The sequence below is a fragment of the Meles meles genome, chromosome 6 (assembly GCF_922984935.1).
Source record: "Meles meles chromosome 6, mMelMel3.1 paternal haplotype, whole genome shotgun sequence".
Lineage (NCBI taxonomy): Eukaryota > Metazoa > Chordata > Mammalia > Carnivora > Mustelidae > Meles > Meles meles.
This window is the reverse complement of record NC_060071.1, coordinates 121537431-121561646: the sequence shown is the minus strand read 5'-3', so window position 1 is coordinate 121561646 and position 24216 is coordinate 121537431. Positions and strand designations below refer to the sequence as shown.

Here is a 24216-nt window from a genome sequence, read left to right as displayed (position 1 = left end):
AGGAACTAGTGAGGCAGTTCCATTTGTTAGAATAAAAATCAATACTTTAGAGCTCAGGCCAAATGTGAAGTTTTTAGTAATTAAGGCAAGAACTATTATTTTAAGAGTTTTTCCTCCAACTATGCAGGCTTCGTGGAGACTTGTGTCCTACTGTAACACACACTAGCTGAACCCCGTGGGCTGCACGCAGTTCCTAGGTAAATGAAAAGAAACTCCCTTCCTAGAATTCACTAAGCCCAAGCTATGCAGTGCCACCACTATCTCAAAAGCAGTTCTGTCCAGAAACTGCTGGTACAGACAGCGGTGCTTCTAATGGTCTCTGTTTTGCTCATTTCCATTTGCTCTAATTTATTTAAATCCAGAACTGGGTTATTTCCATCCAGACCCCTCCCCCAAAAGAAACCTGCATCAAGAATAGCCAACCACTACTTGCTGATGAGTAAGAGTTGCTTTCAAAAATGTACCAGCGAGCTCTATGAAGTCAAATTGCTCAAAGGAAATTAGAGAACACTTTTGGGATAGGTCCTATTGGCAGAATTGCAGACCTCCAATGTGAAGTGCATTCGGCTTCCCTTCTTATCTATAACCTTCATTAACATGCCAGGAATCTCTGGTGTTTCATTTCAATCATCTTTAAAACAAATAATTCATCTTTACATTAACACATGAGCTTTCATGTCCCAAGATGACACTTTTTGCCTCATATGTAACTTACGATGGCTGAATAAAAGCATCTACGATAAAATTTTTCTTTCATTCCTGTCATGGATTTCCATGTTTTAAACAAATGCCTAGACAACATGAATCCTGAAAAGCCAAGGAAACAAGACGGTAAAACTGGTGTATGTGTATACCTAAACTTATGAAGACCTAGATTTTGAAAGGATTGCTGGTCTCACCTACACACCTGATTCATTGTCTTTAAATAGGATAAAAACATTCTAATAAGCAGCAGATAGAAAAAAAATGAGAAGTTCTGTAAGTCCCCAAAGTGTTTACATTTAATCACTCATTATCCTGTCCTTACGACAGGGCATCTTAAACTTAATCCCTCCTTCAAACATTATACCTAGTATTTTCCGTGTATAATCTTAGAAGATTGAAAATAACCTAAATCTCCCACTTAGCTCTTTTAGAAATCCTTGATCAGAAACTCCTCCTATATACTCTTCAAGCCAGTGCTAGAGTGCTCATTCCTAATGACTGGCATCTTCTTCCAGAAACTACTCATGTTCTTAATCTGGGAAGGCAGCCACATAGGATCGTTTAAGAGTCCTCATTTTCTAAACTGAGTTATCATTAAACCAAACAATAATAAAACAACTAAAAATTTGCTAACGTGCTTAGTTTCCTACAATATAACCTTCCTTGTAATGTATCTCTTCGTAGTTCTCAAGCTGCTGAGAAACTTTCTTTGTAATACGGCAAGCAAAATAAAGAGATAAACTGAACTGAAAGGCTTTTCTTTTCCTGCACTCTCCCACTGGACTCGTATGTTCTACCCACACCAAACCACTGTCATGCTACACTTTCCCACATATATACATCAACTGTGCTGGCAACCAAGAAAGTCACGTTCTCCCAGGACCAAGACACAACCCAAGTTACCTCTCTTGCAAAATTTTCCTAATCTGACTCCTACATGTAGAATAAATTATCTCCACTCTGCTTCCAAACACACCTCAATACAGTACTTCTGACATTTTGATTTTTACATGACTATCTCCTCCTAGTGAATTCAAAACCGCTTGGCAGCTGAGCCCAGGTCATAATAGTCTGTGTTTTCCTTGTAATTTCCAGGTATCTAGCATCTTCATCAAATCTAAGATGCCCCTGATTGCTATAAACTTTCTCTACCACTAAGAAAACCAAATAAACAGAACTATCGATCACAACGATATGCCATTAATAGTACAACTCACCTTGATTTGAGAGATGATAAATGTCTAAAATGTGGAGCTTAAAACTGATAAATTATGTTGTTTAACACATTTATCAAACTAAAACTGATTAACTTATTCATTTAGTTTTTCCATTCTGTCCTAACTTCCCTTTCCCACACTGGAACAAAACTTTCTATGTTGACATGACAAACTCCCTCTCAACTTGGTTGTGGGGCTCTGTTTTGCTGTAGTAGGTATATAAGGAAAAGGAGTGTAAGTTTAAAAGCTCTTCTTTTACAAATGCTAACTAAGCTCATGGATATTAGTACCGCAGAACCAAAATAATTCATTTATTTTTGCTGTCCTTAGCAGTCTAGGTTAATGCCATAAAATGCTACCTCTTACTTTTGGCTGAAAAAGATTACTCAGGTAACATCAAAGTTCCTGGACAATCAAAAGAAAGTAACTGTACTAAATATCTGAAAGGTGGAAAATGAAAATATACCATGAATACAAGTATTCTCAGTCCATCCTGCAGTGTGTACATTAACCAGAAAAACTAAGGCAACTGTTACCCTGATAGAAAGTTTAGTATTTTTAGGATACCAATTTCTAATACTATTTTAAAAATAAAATACTATAGAGCAAATCAACATCAGAAACATCCTTATAAAACATGTCTTTATAATTTTAGGATATTTTTTAAAAATCCATTAAGTAAAAAAATAATAAAGTTAAAAAAAATAGCAAAAATGGATATATGTTTAGGCTTCTAATTAGTGAATGACTGTGATGCCATCAACCACCAAACAACCAAACTTACCTACAGACACCAAAAGACAGACGTTACCAGTAGACATACCTTATTGAGCTTCTAAAGTACCCCAAACTTGGTCTGTCAACTTACCAAAGAAGGCTGGCTGCTGTGATCAAGAATATTCTTATATAATCTATTTCCAATTCTGGAACATGTTTTACTTTAACAAACTAGGGCCTTACGAACACAGTTAAAGTTACCTTCCCCATAAATTTGGTTTACAAGTACACATTTTAGGCTTCATAGGCCACACATGGCCTCTGTAGTTGTTGTTTTTTTCTTTTTAAACAACCTTTTAAGAAACCTAAAAACTGCTTTTCAGCTTGCAGGTTGTGCAAAAATAGAGTGCAGGCTGGTTCTGGTCACTTCTGAAGTTTGGCACCCTTGCTCTAAAATATCTGAGGTAACAAAGTGTTTTATGTTCAATATAGCTCAATAAGGCAGAGAAAAAATATTTGTGCAATTAAAGAATGGACCATCTACAGACATTTGTGCTAGGCACTCTGTAACTCGAAATGTGTTTTAGCAACTCAGTGCTATTAGCTATAGATTTTCCAAATTATAAAAAGGTTCTTCATGATTTAATGTAAGATTCACAAGAATGCCTAATTTGTAATGAGGAAGGCAGTACTAAAAATAACAGGGTAAAATGATCTTAGGTGCCATTTTAATAGTGGAATAAAATACTTTAACATGTTTTGTGGATACATACTAAGCCCTTTGCTGTATATGAAGATGTGAAAGGAAAATTATCTCATGGCGAAACGACATAACTGGTGTAGTTTCCTGTTAACAATCTATGTCTCTTGACATCAGTGATCTTTTCTTCTCAGGCAATAAGACCCAAAAGTACCAACAACATGATGACCTACATGTCATAATTCTACCAGAAGCAACACTTACACAATGCCAAGAAAGCATGCTTCGAGGCCATCAGAACCAGCACTCTCCGGAGGATATCCTTATTGATAATGTAGTTTTTTATGTGGTACGTGTGGTGCTCCACACAGAATGTTAACAATTCCAGTACAAGTGCCAACAACTGGGCAGTCTGAAAATCATCTGAAAACAAAACACAATTCTATTTAATGACTAACGTTCTTTTCCTTTCTAAATTTAAGTATCCAAATTCCAACCAAGTAAAATCCTTTCTGTTGACCCAAAATTTTAAAGTTAAGGAAACGGGAACAAACACTGAATCCCTACCATGTGCCTCAAGAACTGTGCTTTACATTTTCTTAACTCTGATGAATTAGTTTCACAAAACCCAAGTCTGAATGATAAGGCAGAGCTGGGACACAAATCTATTAGATCTGCTTTATTCCCAAGTGCAAGAATGCTCTTTTAAGATGTACACATAGCATAGGAGATCCAGAAGGATCCCACCCGCTCCTTGGTGGAATTACTCTCTCTGCTCCTATAATTCCAATGTGTTTTGTGGCTCCTTTATTACAACAGATGAACCCACACTGGATTATGATTATTGGCTTACCTTTCTTCCTCAGCAGGCAGCAAGCCTCTGAAGTATTTTACTCACTTTTTATTTCCCCCATTTAGCCCCTAAAGATTGTAGTACAATGCCTTCCACACAATGGGTTTTTTTTTTTTAATATTTTATTTATTTGACAGAGAGAGAGGTCACAAGTAGGCAGAGAGACAGGCAGAGAGAGAGGGAGAAACAGGCTCCCCGCTTGAGCAGAGAGCCCGACGCAGGGCTCGATCCCAGGACCCTGAGATCATGACCCGAGCCGAAGGCAGAGGCTTAAACCACTGAGCCACCCAGGCGCCCCATACACACAATGGGTTTTTAAATAAATGTTTGCAGAACTAAATATATGTGTTTGGAAAGAAGCCTCAAGCTTTACCTAATATGAATAAAGTAGACAGGAAAAATGATAATCAGGTTTCCAAGACATGATTCTAGAATCACAAAAAAAAGGATAAATTTAACATTTACTTTCTAAGTAGGGTTTAGTTATACTATACTGGTAATTCATATGACAAAATAATAATCTTGAAATGTCAGTAAGGGATTTCCCACTGAAGACCCTAAAACTACTTTCAGAATTAAACACACACTATGCAAGCTAAAGGAATAAAATGCAGAAGTAAGTATCCCTAACCTTATGAATAATCCTCAATGCAAATAAAAAGTTTAATAGTAAGCAGCTTTGCTCTATACATGCAGAGTACAAATAACTTTTTTTTTTTTAAAGATTTTATTTATTTATTTGACAGAGACCACAAGTAGGCAGAGAGGCAGGCAGAGAGAGAGAGGAGGAAGCAGGCTCCCTGCTGAGCAGAGAGCCCGATGCGGTGCTCAATCCCTGGACCCTGAGATCATGACCCGAGCTGAGGGCAGAGGCTTTAACCCACTGGGCCACCCAGGTGCTCCGGAGTGCAAATAATTTAAAATGACTTTTCCTAATTATGTCCTTCTATTTAACCTATGCAAATATATTGCTTTAACAGAAAACTGTTTTTAAATTCTGACAGCAACAATTATCTCCTCTTGTACATTTTATTATCTCCAATTATAGCACTTTAAAGGAATTCTACCTTGAACACCTTTTTTGAAAATATATTACTACACCTCTCCTCTGTGTTAACCAAATGGCTGAACTTTAAAAGACTATTACTCTACATCAACTTTGAACTTCAGAAGTCAAGAACAAAGAACCTTACTATCAACCTGAATTATCTTACCTTTGCTAGGTTTATCCTCTGTTGTATTTGCCAGTAAGGGAGCAGTGAGGACATGCATACAGTGCTTGTAAAAGAAACCCAGAAATTCAGTCTTCTCTGTTTTCTAAGGAATCAAAAACACTTCCATGAATTTTAACTGCATTGGTTCCTGCCAATAATAAACAACGTACTAGTATGAAAAAGAGAAAAATGCCTGTGGCTTACATTGGCAGTAGCTAACATGTTTTCTGGGTCAACTAAAGTTCGAAGCAGGCCCATAAGTTGGACTGCTCCTCCAAGTTCAGGGTCTGTATCACAAATCATATGCTCTATAATGAGGTTGATGAGCAAAATATCCTGGTGAGAAAAGTACACACAGTAAGGATCACTTATTATGAGAATGGAAAAGCACATACTATGCATGTTACAGCATTGTATCTAGCTCTAGATGTCTTGTTAACTGCAATCCAAGTGATACGACTAATAGGATATATGGCAGCATTTCCCTCAAGTGTTGTATAGGCACATTTATACTAAGTAATACAGAAAAGAAAGTTTCTTTCTCTATTAAGTCCTTTTGATTAAAGGAAAAATCAAACTTTGGCGCGAAGAGATCTTTACACTTCTTGATAACAAAAATCTCCCTTATGAAGGAAGCTAATGGGCCTTCAGTTTAACATTTAGCTAGAATTTACACCATTGTTCTACTTCTACTGCATTTCTATAGATTCCTTCTATTTACAGCAAATGAGATCTGTATCTATTCTCCATTTATGTAAATGATACAAAGTTTCCATTTAAAGTAAATGTGTTTGGTACCCAAATGTGTGAAATTAGGGTAATACTATGCTATTTAGATAGCACAGAGAACAAGTCTGTTACATGGGATTCCAAATGTCACTGAAAATTGATTACTAGTTTTCCTGAGGCTCTATGACTGGTGTTCCTGGCCCAAGGAGTAACTACAAACAGATGCATTGAGGAAATCTCTGCTCTTGTCTGTGTATGCAGTGGTAAGATGGACCTAAAGACAGACTGGGAATCAAGAGGCCTACTGCATGTGCAGGAAGTACATCACTGTAGGTGCATGTAGGTTTCAGGGCCAGCAAGAATAGGCTTTATTTTAAATTAATATAGGTATTTTGGCACTCTGGATAAGACTATTTTATTGAAGAAAAATGTAACACAATATTCAACAGTTCAAACTGGTACTTTCCTACACTTACCCTGGCAATAAACAAAAACAAAACAAAACAAAACTCAACCTTAAACACAGAAGTCACCAGGCATTCTACTTCACTTTGACACAACACATTAAGATTTTTAAAAGGTAGAAGTCTATTTTCTCATTTTGTAAAAATCCAATAGGAATTGTGCATATATTTTTTCTCCCCCAAGAGGATGCTCCCCCTTTTAAGATGCAGTTGAGGGCAAAAAAAATATATCAGTTTATTCTTAAAAGTTAACTGTAAGATTTTGGGGGAAGGAGGGGGAAAAACCCAGGATCATTGGTTTAATGATCTAAAAGTAAAACAGAAGAGCGTACATATTTGGGGCTGCTGCATATGCCATGTACCATATACTCCAGAATTATATTACCATATAATGCTCACATTATCAGGATAGATTCCCTCACTTACTCTGTAACAGATGTGTGTATGTGTGCACGTGTGCATGTGCGTGAACAAGACAACAGCTTGTTCCTTATGGTTAGGCAGTAAAACAAGTGGGACTGTGCTTCATTTCTTTATTCCTGGTAATTTTGAGAATCTATCCCTAACAAAGTCAATTTTTCCTAGGGAAGTTACTTGTAATTCCATATATAGAACAATTTATTGATTAAATGATTAAAACAAGACAATGTTAATGACAAAATTAAGAAACGTGATCTCAGAAATTTAAAAAGACATTTAAGTTGAGCATTAACAAGCAACTGCTTTAAGACACAATTTGTAAACTGAGACAGGAGCCAATTTAGGGAAAAATAAGCCATTTCACATTCTGGCTACACTTTCCCAAATATCAGCTATTTAAATCTTTAAAATAAATAATAAATACAGTTATAGCTTCCCATGTATAAATACTTACTGTTAGTGCAAATAATATTTACCTTGTTGGTTATTTTTTGCTCTGTTAACTTCTTACTTACATCATCATTCTGTTGTGCCTCCTGCATGACAAACTCTCGTACCATGGATGGATTATATTCAACCAAGTATGAGAATATATCAGTAGCAGCACTTCGCACCTGTGTATCATCCATGCCCTGCAGATAAAAACCACTTATTTCTCCTATAATTATAAAAATATAGACCTTCTAGCTATGTAAATCAAAAATCTAACAAATTATAAGGAAACACTGCAATAAGAGAAGTCAAGGAAATTTGGCATATAAATTTGTTCTATGCATAAAGTTCCTTTCTTTTACTCCTGTTTACTTTTCTTCTTTAACATTTCAACAGGCTGCAAAATTAACAACTTATTATTAAAAATACAGAAAATTCCTCTGAATATTCTTTCAATAGTATGTAAGGACTAATATTAAAATTTTACAGCTTTTTTACTTTATGTAATACACAGCTAATATTAAATACTGGCTATAGTCAAACACTTGCATTACATAAAAATACATTTTTGTGGATTAAAAATATAATGGTAATTGGGGTGCCTGGGTGGCTCATGTGGTTAAGCAGCTGCCTTTGCCTCAGGTCAGGATCCCAGGGTCCTGCTCAGCGGGGTGTTGGATTTTCCCTCTTCCCCTCTGACTCTCCCCCTGCTCATGCTCTCTCAAATAAAATCTTAAGAAATAAATCAAAATTAAAAAAAAAATTATATATATATATGTATATATATATATATATAAAATGGTAATTAACTATAAGGAGAAACAAACTTACAAGGATGACTTCTAAAGCTGGTAATATGCCCATATTTGACAAAGTCTTGAAAAAAGCATCTCTGTTTTGAGGTTGTAGCGTTTGGGAAAACGCACAAAATTCTTTTAAAAAGTTAACCTAAAATAAGGAAAAGGACAAATGAATATATAAAAGATCTGTTGTTTTAGTCTTGTGTCTTTCATAAGTATCAAATGTCTTACCAATTCCTGTCTTTTTTCCTCATCTGTTGCTTCATCTGTTAGTTGTGCAAACAAATCTGTCAGAAATTTTTCATCCTCCTGTTAAATCAAAGGATAAACTTATGCTAATGATAAGAGTGTATTAAAACATAATTTTCAGATACTGTAGAATATAAATTGCACTAACTGGAAGAAGAAAAGATGGTATTGGCAACAGTATTTAAAACAGAAAAGGAAAAACGAAACTATTAAAGAATAAACTAGGGATTTATACAGGAAGGTTATTCTTTATATTCTGGCAAGGCCTTATTTCCCAAGTTTATTTAAAGGCCACATTGTGAGTATATAAGGCTTTGTGAACCACATGGTCTCTACCACAACTATACAACTGTTATTACAATAGGAAACGTCCACAGATAATATGCACATGAGTGTGGCTATGTTCAATTTAAAACTTTATTTATAAAAACAGGTTTGGGCCATACTTTGCAAACCCCTCACTTAGAGTTTTAAAATCTTATAGTGACTAAGGTTCTACAACCTCTCAAATGAAGGTAAAAATTAAGATAAATCTTTCACATTTTAAAGACACAGAAAAGGATTCAATTATTTAAAAAGTTAAATGCAGAGCTTTAAAAGATAGACCTATTTGACAATATCTCATACAGACACACAGAATTTAATAAGCATTATTTTGAAAAAGATTAAAGAGGTACTCTCCTAGGATACTAATCTGGGTTAAGTCAATAAAAAACTTGGAAAGAACCTCAGATGTTATCTTACCTCATTGTATAATTGAGACAGATTTAAGAAATTTACCCAAAGACCAACCACAGGAGGTGGCAGAGACCTTCCTGATAACCTATTCAAATTTCTTCCATCACTCTTTCTAACCAAGACTGTGTTATACTTTAATTCCATACTATCTTAGCTAGTATGAGATTCAGCACTATTTCAGCCCTACAGACATGCCTAAGTCTAAATATATCCTCATATGTATAGATGTATATGTGTGTATGTAATCTCTCACTAGATTATAAACTCCATATTCACTGTTGCAGAATCTTTGAAAATATTTTCTGTGATATTAAAATGGTTATTTCTATTTTTACTTTTTCTAAAATGTACAAATAGGCCATAATTCAAATGGCATGCAATTTTAAGATGCATCCCAGATCTAATATATCCCACCAACTGGAAATCAAACTACTGAAAAAGAGTCTCTGAACTGCTGCTTTTGGGGTACAGAAGTTGAGAGAATAAGAACATTAAAAAAAAAGGATGTTTAACAGTATTACATACAGAGCAGTTAACAGTAAAGGGAGGGTATGATTGTATATGCAAGGGGGTAAGAACCTGCTTTAAATTATATCTCCATCACCCATTGTCACAAAATTTATAAAATTCTCTCTCCTTCCTAGCAGCACTTAGAAAAGAAGTGCCTGTATCAAGAAAACAGAAGTACAGCATGGGCAGCCAGGATTTTATAAAGCATAATGTAGGGAAACAAAGACTTGAAATTATTCATACTTAATGAGTAAAACTGGCAGTTCACAGATATGAAGACCAAGAAAACAAACAAGTGACAAGTCCCTGCACAACAAAAGGAGAATCATGTGGCACTGAAGGACCAGACACACTCAGGACTATCCAAGGAAACTAGGAATCAAAAGTGGATTGGAACAAAGGCTCACTAGGGTAGCCAGTAAAAACAAGATTCTTATCAAAGAATAACAATTAGTACCAAAACCTTTTCCCTCCTCCATTATCAATCACAATACACTGTATAGAGATACTACTGTCCTTACTAGACTGTATTGCCTATATGATTTGTTTACATGCCTGTCTTAAATGAATAGGAAAAGCACATCAAATTGGTCAATGTGGGGGCGCCTGGGTGGCTCAGTGGGTTAAGCCGCTGCCTTCGGCTCAGGTCATGATCTCAGGGTCCTGGGATCGAGTCCCGCATCTGGCTCTCTGCTCAGCGGAGAGCCTGTTTCCCTTCCTCTCTCTCTGCCTGCCTCTCTTGTGATTTCTCTCTGTCAAATAAATAAGTAAAATCTTTAAAAAAAAAAAAAAAAAATTGGTCAATGTGAACTGGAATTATTCCTAGCTTCAGGAAGCAGTGTTAGTAAAACCGGTCTTTCTTTCTTTTTTAAAACATTTTAATTTTATTTTTCATGTTCCAAGATTCACTGTTTATGCACCACATCCCGTGCTCCATGCAATATGTGCTTTTCTATCTGAACTCATGTTTTGTTTATGTTTTAAGATGTCAAAGGCAGGGCCTCTGAAAATACAGCAACTTTCTAAAAATGAACAGCCATACAAGTTAAGCTTACTGCTTTATTCATAATGTGCCACCAAACAGCTCATACTGATATTTATTTGCCTCCTTTAATAAATCCAGATTTCAAATATTATTTTATTTATAGATCTGAGGAAAGGTCTCCCAAGTCCTATCATCTATCTGTTATCCTTCAGTATCATGAGCATCAAAGAATAAAAAACATGGGAGGTGTACAACTCACAAAATCTTTACACCACACCAACTTTAAAGTTCTAGTTAGAACAAACTAATTCCTACATTATGGGATAATATACTGAGAGGTCCTCTGACTTTGGCGGAGGGTGGTGGTGGGGGTCTTACAAACAGACTACTGGCCAGCTATAGATTTTGTGTTTTGTGCAGAATCCAGGGAATGTTACACCCTGGCAATTCTGATGCAAGCACCCAAAACACTAGACCTAAGAGACTCAGCATACTGTAGAAAGAAAATCTAGAGTTTAATATAGCAATTACAACAGATATTTTGAAATAATGCTTGGGGTGCCTGGGTGGCTCAGTAGGTTAAGCGCCCGACTCTTGATTCTGGCTCAGATCACGATCTCAAGGTTGTGAGATCAAGCCTGCCTTCAGCCCTGAGTCAGGCTCTCTGCTGGATGTGGAGCCTGCTTAAGATTCTCTTTCCGCCTGCCCCTCCCGCCACCTGCACGCTCTAAAAAAATAAAATAAAAAATACTCAAGAGTGTTGCATAATGTTCATGCATGATCTTTAATCTTCAGATGACTTTATAGAGTTGATACTAAAAGCACCATCCTTCAAATCAGAGAACTGAAGCTTTAAGAAGTTAAGAAAGTTGCCCAAGTAGCACACAGCTGTTGTGACAGGTAGAGCTGTAACTCATATTCACATCCAACTTCTCCAAACTCTCCTCTGGTACAAAAGCATGCCTTTTGGGAAGGAGACCTTCAACTATAATTTGCCAGTATCTACTATATTCCCTTGACCCTAACACTAGGCCTTTAATATATAATGATCTGGCAGTGCTACCAATTCTACAGAATTTATATTCTATATTTAATGACATAGTTCTTCGCTTCTTTTTTCTTTCCCTTTGAATCTATTCTATGCATAACTGAAAAATTAATATATCTAAAATTCTACATTCAATCATTTTGTTAAGACCATTCATTCCCCTGTAATTTCGTCAAGCTAGACTTCTCACATTTATGTTCCCTGGTGGAAACAAAACAACCTTCTGGTCCCATAGTATTATATATTGCAATCTTTTCTAATATCAACCAAATACATACCTTTAGACATAAATCACAACTCAAAGTAGGTACTTCAAAGGAACGAAAACTTCTGCTGAATCAATTAACAGTTTAAATGGTATCAATCAAGAAGGTATCTTTGTAAGTATGGAAAAAATTGATCTAACTCACCTGTAACATACCAACAATTTCTACCTTATTGAAAAAGATAAAGGAGTGAAGTGTTGATAACATATTTTCTTCAAAGACTGAAGGGGTAGGTAGAACCATATCTTGGATATACTGAACTCTGTATGTCTGATGAATTTTTTGTTTCAGCTCAGGATCTGATATGGGAATCACTTCTTTAAACTTGGCTGTTTTTGTTAGAAATTCCCTGTGTTTTCGTGGCTGTGATAAAGCAGGATCATATTCTAAGCATCCAATGACGTCCATTATACATTCCTCAGAGAACATAACTTCAAAAAGAGCAGTTCGATTCAAGAGGAAGATGCCTTTGATAATTTCATACAAGTGGTGCAGTCCTTCAATATTTTCCAAATCCTCACACACATGAAAAAGCTCTAAGAGCTTTTTAATATAACCCTCATTTTCCAGTGCTAGTGCAAGTTTTTCACGACGCAGGGGGGAAGGTAAAGATGATGCCACAAGTTCTGCAATTTCCTCAAGGCGACTTAATTCACAAGATGGCAATTCTAAACCTGGTGATGACATATCATCAAAACGCTCCTCTTCAGATTCATCTACAAGGTCCTGAGTGATGTCCACTGAAGGGTCCTTTCCTTGAACCTATTAAATAAGATTTATGATAGCTAACAGAATATAATCAAACAAATCCAAATGATATTCTTAGATGAATATGAGAGATGTTATAAGAATCCTAGTGTCATATTCCAGGATAGCCACCACCAAACCCTTCAAAATTTAAGTAAAATTCAAATAAATATTAAACATCATAATGTTGTGACCACAGAATATACATGTAATTGTAAGCAACAAGGAAAATTTTAACATCAATTCCAGAAAGCAAGGCCCAAAGAATATGGGCCCTTCTGCTTCTGGACCAAAGTGGGTCACCGATGTGCTGTGAATGCTGGCTGGTGGCCCAAAAACATGAGTAAGAAAACTGTGGGAAATAAGTGTCCTCACACAAAAAAGAAACCATATAAAAAGTAACTGCAACATACATGTAGCAGAGCATAATACAGTAAATTCCCTAAGAAAATCTACCCAAAGTAACCAACCATAGAAGTTTTCCCTTCTGTTCACCCAAACCTGTAGCTTTCATGCTCACCCCCAGAAGCTCTAGAAGTTTGTCATAAACCTCAACTTTATGTCAGGACAGGGGCTCTAGTGATAAAAACATAACTTAGAAGTCTTCACAAAGGGGCGCCTGGGTGGCTCAGTGGGTTAAAGCCTCTGCCTTTCGCTCAGGTCATGATCCCAGGGTCCTGGGATCGAGCCCCGCGTCGAGCTCTCTGCTTGGCGGGGAGCCTGCTTCCTCCTCTCTCTCTCTCTCTGCCTGCCTCTCTCCCTATTTGTGATCTCTATCTGTCAAGTAAATAAATAGAATCTTTAAAAAAAAAAAAAAAAAAAAAAAAAAGTCTTCACAAAAACATTTTGAGATAAAAGAATATTTTTACCCAAAAGTCAAGGACTTATTCTGAAATGAGTTTTGCTATGTTGGCCTATAATTTGAGACTGTCTAAAGCAGGCCAAGGTGAATGCTAAAGAAATGGAAAATGGAAAAATTAGATGTATATGAAATGGCCAAGAAACTTAAATTGCTTAGCATGGTGAAGAGAGACTGTTAATGGATACTGGAAGGGAAGAGGCCTGGAATAGTTCTTGAAATATGTTGCAAGTTGATAGTGTCTTGACCTTAACCCAGTGGGCGGTACCACCAAAAGGCAACTAGGCACATTTACAGATTGTACCTGGCATGGTCTCAGGCTGGCTCTGAATCTGTTAATGATATAAATTCTCAATACAGCTTTAGATTCCTGGAACTCAATCTATGGCTTTACCTAAAGAAATGTGACAGCATTTGCTTAAAAAGTCAAATGTAAAAGGACAAGAGCCCTTACTGTAATGAAAATGCTATCTTTTTTTTTAGCTTATTTGCAAATATGAAGGCTAAGAAAGTCATCAAAAAGGCCTGTGGTTAGGATTTTCTTCGAATCTGATATGCTCAGGGAATTAAGGTGGAATTGTAATGATCTGACAAATATGTTTCAGTCTTACTGAATGGAGCAACGGAAGAATGAAAACAAAAGGTAGAATAAGCTAGAAGAGAGTCTTCCTTAAGAGAAAGGTTAGTAAGTCTTAGCAGTCTGTCTGGACAGGTATGAAGAAAATGAGAATGTGAAGGCCATCAAAGGTCTATAAAATAAAGAGATACACCCAGACCTAGTAACTACTATCAAGGAAGACATTGGAATATGGAGACACTTTCTGCTGTTTCTAGATCAAAAAATGATGAATAGGGTTCAAGAAATAAAAAGACATGTTAAGACCTCAAAGAGCAAAACGCAGTGAATTCTCTAGAACAAGCCAGGATCTAAAAACTGGTAAGTACAGAAAGGATCATAAAAAGACTGGTAGGAAACAACATCTTGAATATAAAGTGTGCACAAGTAAGATTAGACAGAAAATAACAAAACAGCCAGTGATTCCTAGGTAAGTTACTCTAGAGAAAGCATAGAACTACTACTACCTGTGCCCCAAGTGTAAATGAAGAACTACAGACTAAGGAAAAGTATAGTAAAGATCCGACAATTTACTAAAGGAGAGCCAGGCCTGACAGCAATGCACCGAGTCCAGGTATGAGTTAAATATTGGCTTAATAGAAGACTGTGTCGGGGTGGGATTGTTCGACTCAGAGAAGTGAAGGAGAACAAGATCTATATGAGCGGGGCACCTGGGTGGCTCAGTGGTTTAAGGCTCTGCCTTCGGCTCAGGTCATGATCTCAGGGTCCTGGGATCGAGCCCCGCATCAGGCTCTCTGCTCAGTGGGGAGCCTGTTTCTCCCTCTCTCTCTGCCTGCTTCTCTGCCTACTTGTGACCTCTCTCTCTGTCAAATAAATTAATTAATTAATTTTAAAAAAAAAGATCTATATGAGCAATGGGTGCTTTTAGCTCCTCAATCTCTTTTCTTTCTATGGGAGAACTCCACAGGACACAAATCTAGAGGCAGGCTGTGAATACAACTGTATGGGAAAGCAAGCAAAAAACAAGTATGAAGAGGCATTCAGATACAAACCTAGTCCTTCACAGCAGAAGGAAAGGGAAGTTGACAGGCCGGTTACTATATGAAAAATACAGCTGAGTAGATGATCTAGCAGAAATAAATTCTACGAGGTAAGGAAACAATGTGCCTCAAGAACACATAGCTTTATTAAGGCAGTGGCTCTCAAGCTTCAGGGTGCATGAGAATCAGCTAAAGCAGGAATTGACAAACTAGAGCCAAACATGGCCCACCACAAATTTTCATAAATAAATTTTACTGGAAGAGAACCATGGCTGTTTATTTATGTGTTATGTATGGCTACTTTCGTAATACAATAGCAGAGTTGAACAGCTATTCAGCTGTGTGGCCCATAAGGCCTAAAATTATTTTACTATCTTGCCTTCTACAAAGAAGTCTGACCTAGAGGGCTTGTTCAAATATAATTCAAATACAATTACTGGGACCTACTCACAGAATTTCTGATTCAGTAGATCTAGGATGGGGGTCCCAGAATTTACATTCCCAGGTCACGCTGCTGGTCTGAGGACCACACTTGAGAACTAGTGAATTAAAGAATCTGCTGAAGGGGGCACCTGGGTGGCTCAGTCGGTTGGAGGTCCGACTCCTCAGATTTGCTGTGGGGTTCAGCTGTGGGTTTGGCCCATGTCAGGCTCCATGCTCAGTGGAGAGTCTGCCTGAGATTCTCTCCCCCACCCCTTCCCCCCGCCATGTGTACACTCACTCTCTCAAATCTTAGAAAAAAAATCTGAAGATTATTCTCTAATTAGAATAAATGTGGAGATAGAGAAACTGTCCTTAGGAGACATTGATTTAAATTAGTCTGTAACAAGAGCCAATGGCTTTAGCATATAATAAATGCAGAGTGCATAATAAATGCATACCCAACAAGACTGTCACTAGTCCAAGATACTAGAAACACTAGGAAATTCCAGAATCAACTGAGAACATGCAAGATGAGCTGAAGAGATAATCGAGTCACAAGAAGTTACTGAATAAAGTGATATTTAAAAGTTGGCATTTTAAAAAAGATCTTCTATCTGTGGTATGGATTTGGGAAGACCAGTCAAGATGAAAGCAATAAACCAGGCAAAAAATGATGGTGGCTTAGTAAACTGTGTTAGCAGTGAAAACATTAAGATTTATAAAACTAAAGAACTGAATGGATTAAGTGATGAAGGAAGGATAAATAAAACCTCCAAGTTTCTGGTTTCAGCAACTGGATGACATTGACTGAGATGAGAAAGATGGGAGAATGAACAGATGTAGGGGAGATTAAGTTTGGTTCTGGATTACTAAATCTGAGATACCAGTGACCACTTATGACAGAGCTCTCAAAGGCAGCTGGATACAGAAGTTCAGCAAAGGTTGTGGCTTAGACAGTCTGGTGTCAGTAAATTGTACTTTCCTATAAATCAACTTTTCACAGACAATAATGAATTTAAGAGATCAATATGAAATGCTATTTATTTAAAATCTTGGGCATTAGCTAAAAAGCAAAGCAAAAAACCCAAAATACTTAGATAGCATACTGATTTTCTAGTTTTTAAAATTACCTGACATATTTTCTCCCAAATTTCATCACATCCAGCTTTTTCTTGAAAGCTAAGAGCCAAGTCATAATTTTCTGCTTCAGACCACACAATCAAAGTGTCCTTGAGAGGGAAAAAAAGGTCTGATTAACATCCATTAACTATCACAAACTTCTTCAAAGTACAAGGCAAATGAAAAAAGCAACAAAAAATTGAGAACAGTATTAAGCAACATTGATACAGTGATTGACAATACACCTAGCTTTGTTCACACCCAGTTCTGTTCACCCTATAAAATGAAAACAATGTTTTCCTTAAGGAGAAGCACTACAAAGTGACCAATCTCAATGTACTGAAAGATACAAACTAAACAATGTATCAACTCTTTGCTCGCATATTAGATTACATGTTATGTTCTAGTCAAACTGCCCAGAGAGGAAGTCTGAGCATTCAATAACCAGGGCATGTCAGGAATGTGGGATTAATACCTAAAACCCATTCTCTCATCTATTATCCACATTGAATGTTGTTTACCTGAGACACATGAGGCCCATGAAATTATTTGCTAAATCTGTAATATCTGAGATTTACCTGAGTAAATCTTTTTTTTAAACTTTCACCAAAGTGCTATGGTTGAAGAACCAAGATGCTCCTGCCACCCACAGTCCCTTTACTCCTGTTCAGAGAGACTTTTATTTAATGACAGTAAGTGTAATGAACAGTTCAACAGTTTTTATTAACATGTAACCTCTGCAAGACACTACACTTACAGTACTGACACCATTTTGTATTTCCTGTAGTAGAGTCTGTATACTACAATATGCATTGTTTTCACAAAAGTATTTACAGGATCTAAGGTATCTTTTTAAACTTACTGACAGTAAAATAAACATATATACTGTTTCAGAGCCATCAACCATTTCAAAAAAGAAACCACTCGTTGAGAGGGGTTTGTGAATCATCTTCTATGTGAAATACTGAGTGGTACTAGGGAGAGTTACATTTTAAAAAAAGAAGTCTGGGGCTCGCCTGGGTGGTGGAGTCGGTAAGGTGTCTGACTTTTGGTTTCAGCTTAGGTCATCAGCTTAGGGTCGTGACAATAAGCCCTTCGTCAGGCTCTGCACTCCATGCAGAACATGCCTGAGATTCCTTTTCCTCTCCTTCTGCCCCTCCAGCTCATGTGCACACATGCTCTCAAATAAATAAAACATTAAAAAATAAATAAAAAGAAGCCCAACATAACAATGATCATATAGCAGTTTTTCAGGCTGGCCCAAAGAGAAGAACTAGGAAAAGTCAGAGTTAGAGGAATTATGAGTACAATATAAAGGAAAAATAATTCAATCTAGTAAGTAACTGAAAGGAGCCAGGCAAACTCTAGGTGAGCATCTATAGGGATAATAAAAGTTCCTACACATTAAGAAGGAAACAGGACTAGACCAGCTTTAAGGTACTTTAAAAAATATGTCTCATGGAGGCAGTTTCCAATAAGATACCTCTTACTGTACACAAATGGATCCCCTGATTTTGTTTGCTAAACTGCGTATTAATTCTTTTCAATTAAGTAACTGTCAACAATGAGAACAAATAGTCTCTCACTGAACTAAAAGGGATATCAGCTGAAAGTAAATAAATGATCATTTGACTGGGCTGTACAGCATTTAAATTCACAATTTTTATTCAGAATTTTAAACACAAGATCAAAGACCCTGTTTACTATCTTCATGAACTTCTAGAGATCAAGGATAGTAGGCATCGGTTCTACAGTGACTAAGCAGCTGTTTAAACTCAAAATAACTTACATTAACACTGTAAGATCAAGGAATGCTTAGGTGGCTCAGTCAGTTAAACTCTAACAAATAAAATGTTAAAAAAAAACAAACAAACCATAAAACATTGTTAAGATCAACACGCCAGAAATGAGCCAGCTGTGTAGCCTCCCTGAGTCTGTTTCTTCATCTTTAAAATGGGTATAATACATACAGTTGTGAAAACTGGTGATAAAAACCCACTGAAACTAAAACCAGTATCACATTGGTAGTAAGTTAGATTTAAAACAACTATAAGCAATTAACGCTGGTATAATGTAAATTCAGAATCATCTGTAGGCTTAAAACAGGGTACAATTAGATATAGACTCTTAAATGCCCATTTGACAAATTTAGAATTTTGAAAATTTTAGGAACTGCTCTTCTGTTTTCCCTAACGAGTCTAATTTTCACCAAAGCATCCTATTTACCACCCAACAACCTACAGATTAAGACACAGGGATATCTTCATTCATCCTCAAAACAGACTTGATCTTTTCTTTTTCTTTGGATGGGCTTTTACTCTTCAACTGAGTGAAGCCTCAAAACACGAATTTATGTATTTAAGTATAGAATATCAAAGACAAAATAGTCTCCAGCCATTCCAATCAAACCAAACAGTTTTCTTAAGAACACTACATGCAAAACATTAGTAGACCATTATACTATCAAGAGAATATTTCATATTGTACCAAATGTTTTTTGGACAAGCAAATCATCATTAAGCAGACTTAGCGGAGTTAGTAACAGCTTTCCTATTTACTATCTGTGTGACCTGAAGCCAGTCACAATCTTTAGGGATCATCTAATGTACAAAATAAATGCAACACTAACTTCCTTATAGTAGTATTTTAATGGTCAATGATGAAGCAAAGCATTTTATAATTTATTTATAGAGTAACAGTAATATATACATATGAATATGCTAGTAATATTCTTTATTCTAAATTTATTTCTGTACCTTCATGGCACTGAGGGGACTGATACTGCCTTCACTGGCTTGATACAGCACTCAGTATATCTGTGTGTGTGTGTATGTTCTGAATACCTTTTGATGACAGTGCTATTTGCCCTACTAAGTAGAGAAAGATTTACTTTCAGATATTGCTTGTTCATCCGTAGGGTACAAGGAAGAGTGTACTAAAACTGAAAGATGCCTTAATAAACTGTATCATTAGTCTATCATCATATTATTATAAGGTCCTATTCAGGCTATGAAACAAATCAGATTTTTACCTACACTGGATTGCTGTATAGGGACAGAAACGTCCCTTCTGCACTAGCATCTACAATAGCAAAGGAAGTAGTTTCTACCATTTTGTTGTGTTAATAGCTGATTATTATTACATCAGTGGTCACTTTTTATTCTTTAAGAAGAAACAAGAAAACTATTGTTCTAGTTTTAACTTTTGAGAATTAAGTCTTGGTTGTAAGAGTATCTGGAGCAAAAACTTAGCTTAATTTGAAGCAATTTTTTAAAAATTTAAAATAAAATGATTGCTTTATAAACCACAGAGATTGGGTAAAATCACATTTTAGAATCGGCTGGGAAAGTATGTTGTAACCTGTTTTAAAATTTTTCACTGCTAAGGAATCGGTGGCAAATTTTCATTTAGTCACCCAACTGAGAGGATAACATACAAGGTAAAACAACATCTTCAAAATTTTACCTGTTGTTTCTGATATGCAGTGTTAGGATTTATTTTGGATTCTAAAAGTAGAGAACCTGGGAAACAGAAAAACAAAACATTCCATTATGTCACTGCAAAGCAGCATAATTGCATTCCACCATATACACACACACTTACTCCTTTCCTGACCACTCGATACACATGTAACTTCAGTTAACGAAACAGTACGTTTAAAAACACATTTAAATATAATAAAACTTGTAACCCAAGAAATGCTTGCTTTGTGCAGTTTACTTTTAACAAGGACACGATCATCTGAAGAGTAAAGGACTGGATGGTAATAGAGATCCAACAACTTACAGGCAGCATAGGGCAGTGAAAGGGCACCGCAGGAAGCCAGGTGACCTGAGTTTAAATCCCTGACATACATTACGACTTGGATACGATCTTCAAAAAGTCTCTTATGTCTGTTCCAGAATTATCACACTTCATCTTCAAATAATCAATTTTTTCCCTATAGTTAGCTAATTTTATTTTGCATATTTTTGTCTTTTCCCTGGCCGTAAGACTTGTGATATTCAGAAAATAACTACTGCTTAGTAACAAGGTGCAAATTTTAAGACCAGCTTTTACGCCTCTCCCCTTACTCTAGTTCCAGTTTATCCCCAAAGTACTATTTAAAGACAAGAACTGGCCCAAAATGCTTAAGAAGCAGCGATTTTCTCTGCAGCTGTCCTTCATCCAAATCTTTCATTTCTTTTCCTATTACATGTCACCATTACTTTCCAATTCCAAAAGCAGTGAGGCAGCTCAGAAAAGGGTGCTTCTTTACATCCCCAAATTAGTTTGCTTGTAAGTTAAAATTCATTTACTAATCTAAAGATACTGTCTCAGCTGGCGATTTACTGACCATTCTACTCCTCTGTGCTCAGAACAGTGCTAAGTGATACCGAATGCAATACAATTTCAGCCATTTACCAAGATGTGAGGACTTAATTTGGGAACACCTTCCCAGTTAATTCAAATCCTCCTGAAGCACAGGTAAAATAATTACAAATGTGTCTTTTATTCTTTCTATACTCAAGGTAACCAAACAGTCTCCATATTTTTCCTACCTGTACCCCCCCCCCAACACCCCGTTTCTTTTAGGCTTTTTTTTTTTTTAACGATTTTTAAACTTTTTAAAACTACTTCTAAACTTTTTTTTTTAAACTATTGCTGGCTTACTCAGACAAGTATCCTCATATTCTAGAGGAAATTTGTTTTAGTCTTCCTCCTCTTCTCCCAACCTTTGCCTTATTAATTAAAAACAAATTTCCAGTGCTTCAATTTTCCTTATGCACTATTAATCGATTTTTTTTCTTTTGGTAATTATCAAGAGTTGTCCAGTAATGCAGTCATAACAAGAAAAAGCAACAAGCAAATGAACTCAATGTCTAGAGTCTCTCAAAAGAATTGTCTCAACTTTCTTCATGAATATCCTTCCAGTTTTTTCTATATACAAGAACAGAAATTGCAATCATTTCCCAGTGAAATCAGAATATGTTAGTTACATTAAGATCAAACTTATTTTTGTGGCATACATTCAATATGTGGTTTCTAGGAGAAAATACATCCCCAAAAAACCACTTTGAAATATATCATATCCTGAAAAACAATCCATCTTTAGAAAATTACAAAAACAGTAGAATGAAACAACTGGATTACTTTGTAACATTCAGAAGATGTAAAAGGCCTAGTGTCCTAGAACCAAACTAAGTAAGCCTCTTTAAAAGTGAAACCTCACAAAAGCAAACCTACCCAAAAGAAAATACTGTACATCACTGATAAATGATAAATGGATATGTTCAAAATCAAAATCTATGCTACAAATAATACCATTGAGAGTGTGAAAAGACAACCCACAGAATGGGAGAAAGTTATCTGAAAATCACGTATCTGGTAAGGAATTTGTATACAGAACTCTAACACTTAAAAAGGCAACCAAATTTAAAAATGGGCAATAGATCTGAACAGATATTTCTTCAAAGAAGACACACAAATGGACGACAAACATAGGAAAAGATGCTCAACATCATTAGTTGTCAGGGAAATACGAATCAAAACCACAAATAAGATACCATTTAACACCTGCTAAGATGCTTATAATCAAAGACAGTGCTGCCAATAATAAGTGTTGCCAACGACCCGGAGAAATTAGAAACCTCAGACATTTTGCTTGTGGGTATATAAAAAGGCATCCACTCTGGAAAACAGTTTGGCAGTTACTCAACCGCTAGTTACCAGCAATTCCATTCCTAGGTGTATACCCAAGAGAAATGAAAACATACGCTCACACAAATACGTGTACATGTTATTAGCAGCATTTCTAATAGCAAAAAAGTGCAAACAATCCAAATGTCCAAAACCTAATGAATACTATTCAGTTACACACAAAGAAGTACATGCTGGATGAATTGAAAACATTACAAGTGAAAGAAGCCAGTCACAAAAGACTATGTATTATATGACTGTTTTTATATAAAATGTACAGTGTGCAAATCAGAGACGATGTATTGATTAGTGGGTGTTTGGGGAGGAAAGGGAGAGTGAATGGGTAGTGACTTGCTTATGGGTACATGATTTCTTTCAGAGAGAACAAAGTATTCTAAAATTAGACTGTGGTGGGGTGCCTGGCTAGCTCAGCCAACAGAACATACAACTCTTCATCTCAGAGTTGTTAAGTCTGAGCCCCATGCTGGGTGTAGAGATTACTTAAAAAATTTAAAAAATTGTGGTGATAGCTGCATGACCCTGTGAATATACTACAAAACGATGAATTACAGACTTTGAATGGGTGAATTATATACAGCATGTGAAAAACATTAATTTTAAAAAGGTGTAAATATTCATACAGTGGAATACCATATTATAAATACTAATGAATGAACCAAATACGTGAATGTAACACGAATGCAAGAAACCTCAGAGAAAAATATATAACATGTAATTCTATTTACATAAAGTTCAAAGGGCTGCAAAAATTAATCTATGGTGCTAGCAGGCAGGGGGAGATAATGACTGTGAAGGGACATGAAAGCAGGCTTCCAGAGTGCTGGTTATTTTGTGAAAATTCACCAAGTTGAATACTTAACATTTGTGTAATTTCTTGATCTGTTACACTTCAAAACTATTTTTTTTTTTTTTTAATGAGTAGGGGTAAACAACATAAGGCACAGGGGTGAACTTATCACTTCAAATTGTACTTTCAAGAAACATATCTCAAACACTGTGTGTCAACTATATTTCAATTAAAAGAGAAAAGGACAGAGCACCTGGGTGGCTCTGTTTGGGTGACTGGTTGATTAAGCATGAACCCTTGATCTCATCTCATGTCTTGGTCTCAAGGTCAAGAGTTCAAACCCCACACTGGGCTCTAGGCTAGGTGTGGAGAATACTTAAAAGAAAAAAAGGAAAGAAAAACACATACTTAACTTGGCTGCTACTAAAACAAAACAAAAACCAGCAGGGGTATTAACTATTATTTTTCAAGTACCAATCCCTTTTGCAGTTGCTCCAAAACTCTCCATAAAGTTACAGGGTCAGAGTAATTAGAAAGGAAAAATCCGAAACTGAAAGCTTGGGAAGCGTGCCCTCCCAAAACCCTAGCTAAAACAAGAAATAAGTAGATAACTGGAAGCTTCTGGTGTTGGTGAGTTTTTCTTTACTGGGTCATTCAAGATGTTAAGAGGAAGTATCTCTCCTGAAACACATGACAGACCAAAGGCACCACCTTAGGAAGTCCAGCTCTGGTCCCCAAATACCATGCTCCCTAGGAAATTGGTAAGCTGGAGCATGCAAAACTGTCTTTTAGTTTGGGTGCTAGAATAATAATAGACGCATATTTCTAGTTTTATTTCTATGCCATCTATTAGGTTCCCTTTCCTCATCTCTTAGTTTCTACTGGATCAAATTATCAGTGCTTTACCAATCAATGGA

At 36.3% G+C, this 24216-nt stretch overlaps 1 protein-coding gene across 2 annotated transcripts in view; it reads right to left on the bottom strand.

The window, feature by feature from the left end:
• The window catches only part of PPP4R3A (protein phosphatase 4 regulatory subunit 3A), a 37835-nt gene that overhangs the window by 5971 nt on the left and 7648 nt on the right, over positions 1-24216 (bottom strand). Inside the window, exons 2-10 of one of the 2 annotated variants that reach the window (XM_046007997.1) lie at positions 20278-20333; positions 16824-16922; positions 12192-12809; positions 8483-8560; positions 8283-8399; positions 7496-7651; positions 5611-5742; positions 5407-5509; positions 3604-3762 (exon numbers count right to left, since the gene is read on the bottom strand). In XM_046007997.1, the coding sequence (XP_045863953.1) occupies positions 3604-3762; positions 5407-5509; positions 5611-5742; positions 7496-7651; positions 8283-8399; positions 8483-8560; positions 12192-12809; positions 16824-16922; positions 20278-20333 (1518 nt within the window). The remainder of the gene's footprint in view (positions 1-3603; positions 3763-5406; positions 5510-5610; positions 5743-7495; positions 7652-8282; positions 8400-8482; positions 8561-12191; positions 12810-16823; positions 16923-20277; positions 20334-24216) is intronic. The other variant, XM_046007998.1, reaches the window with a different exon arrangement.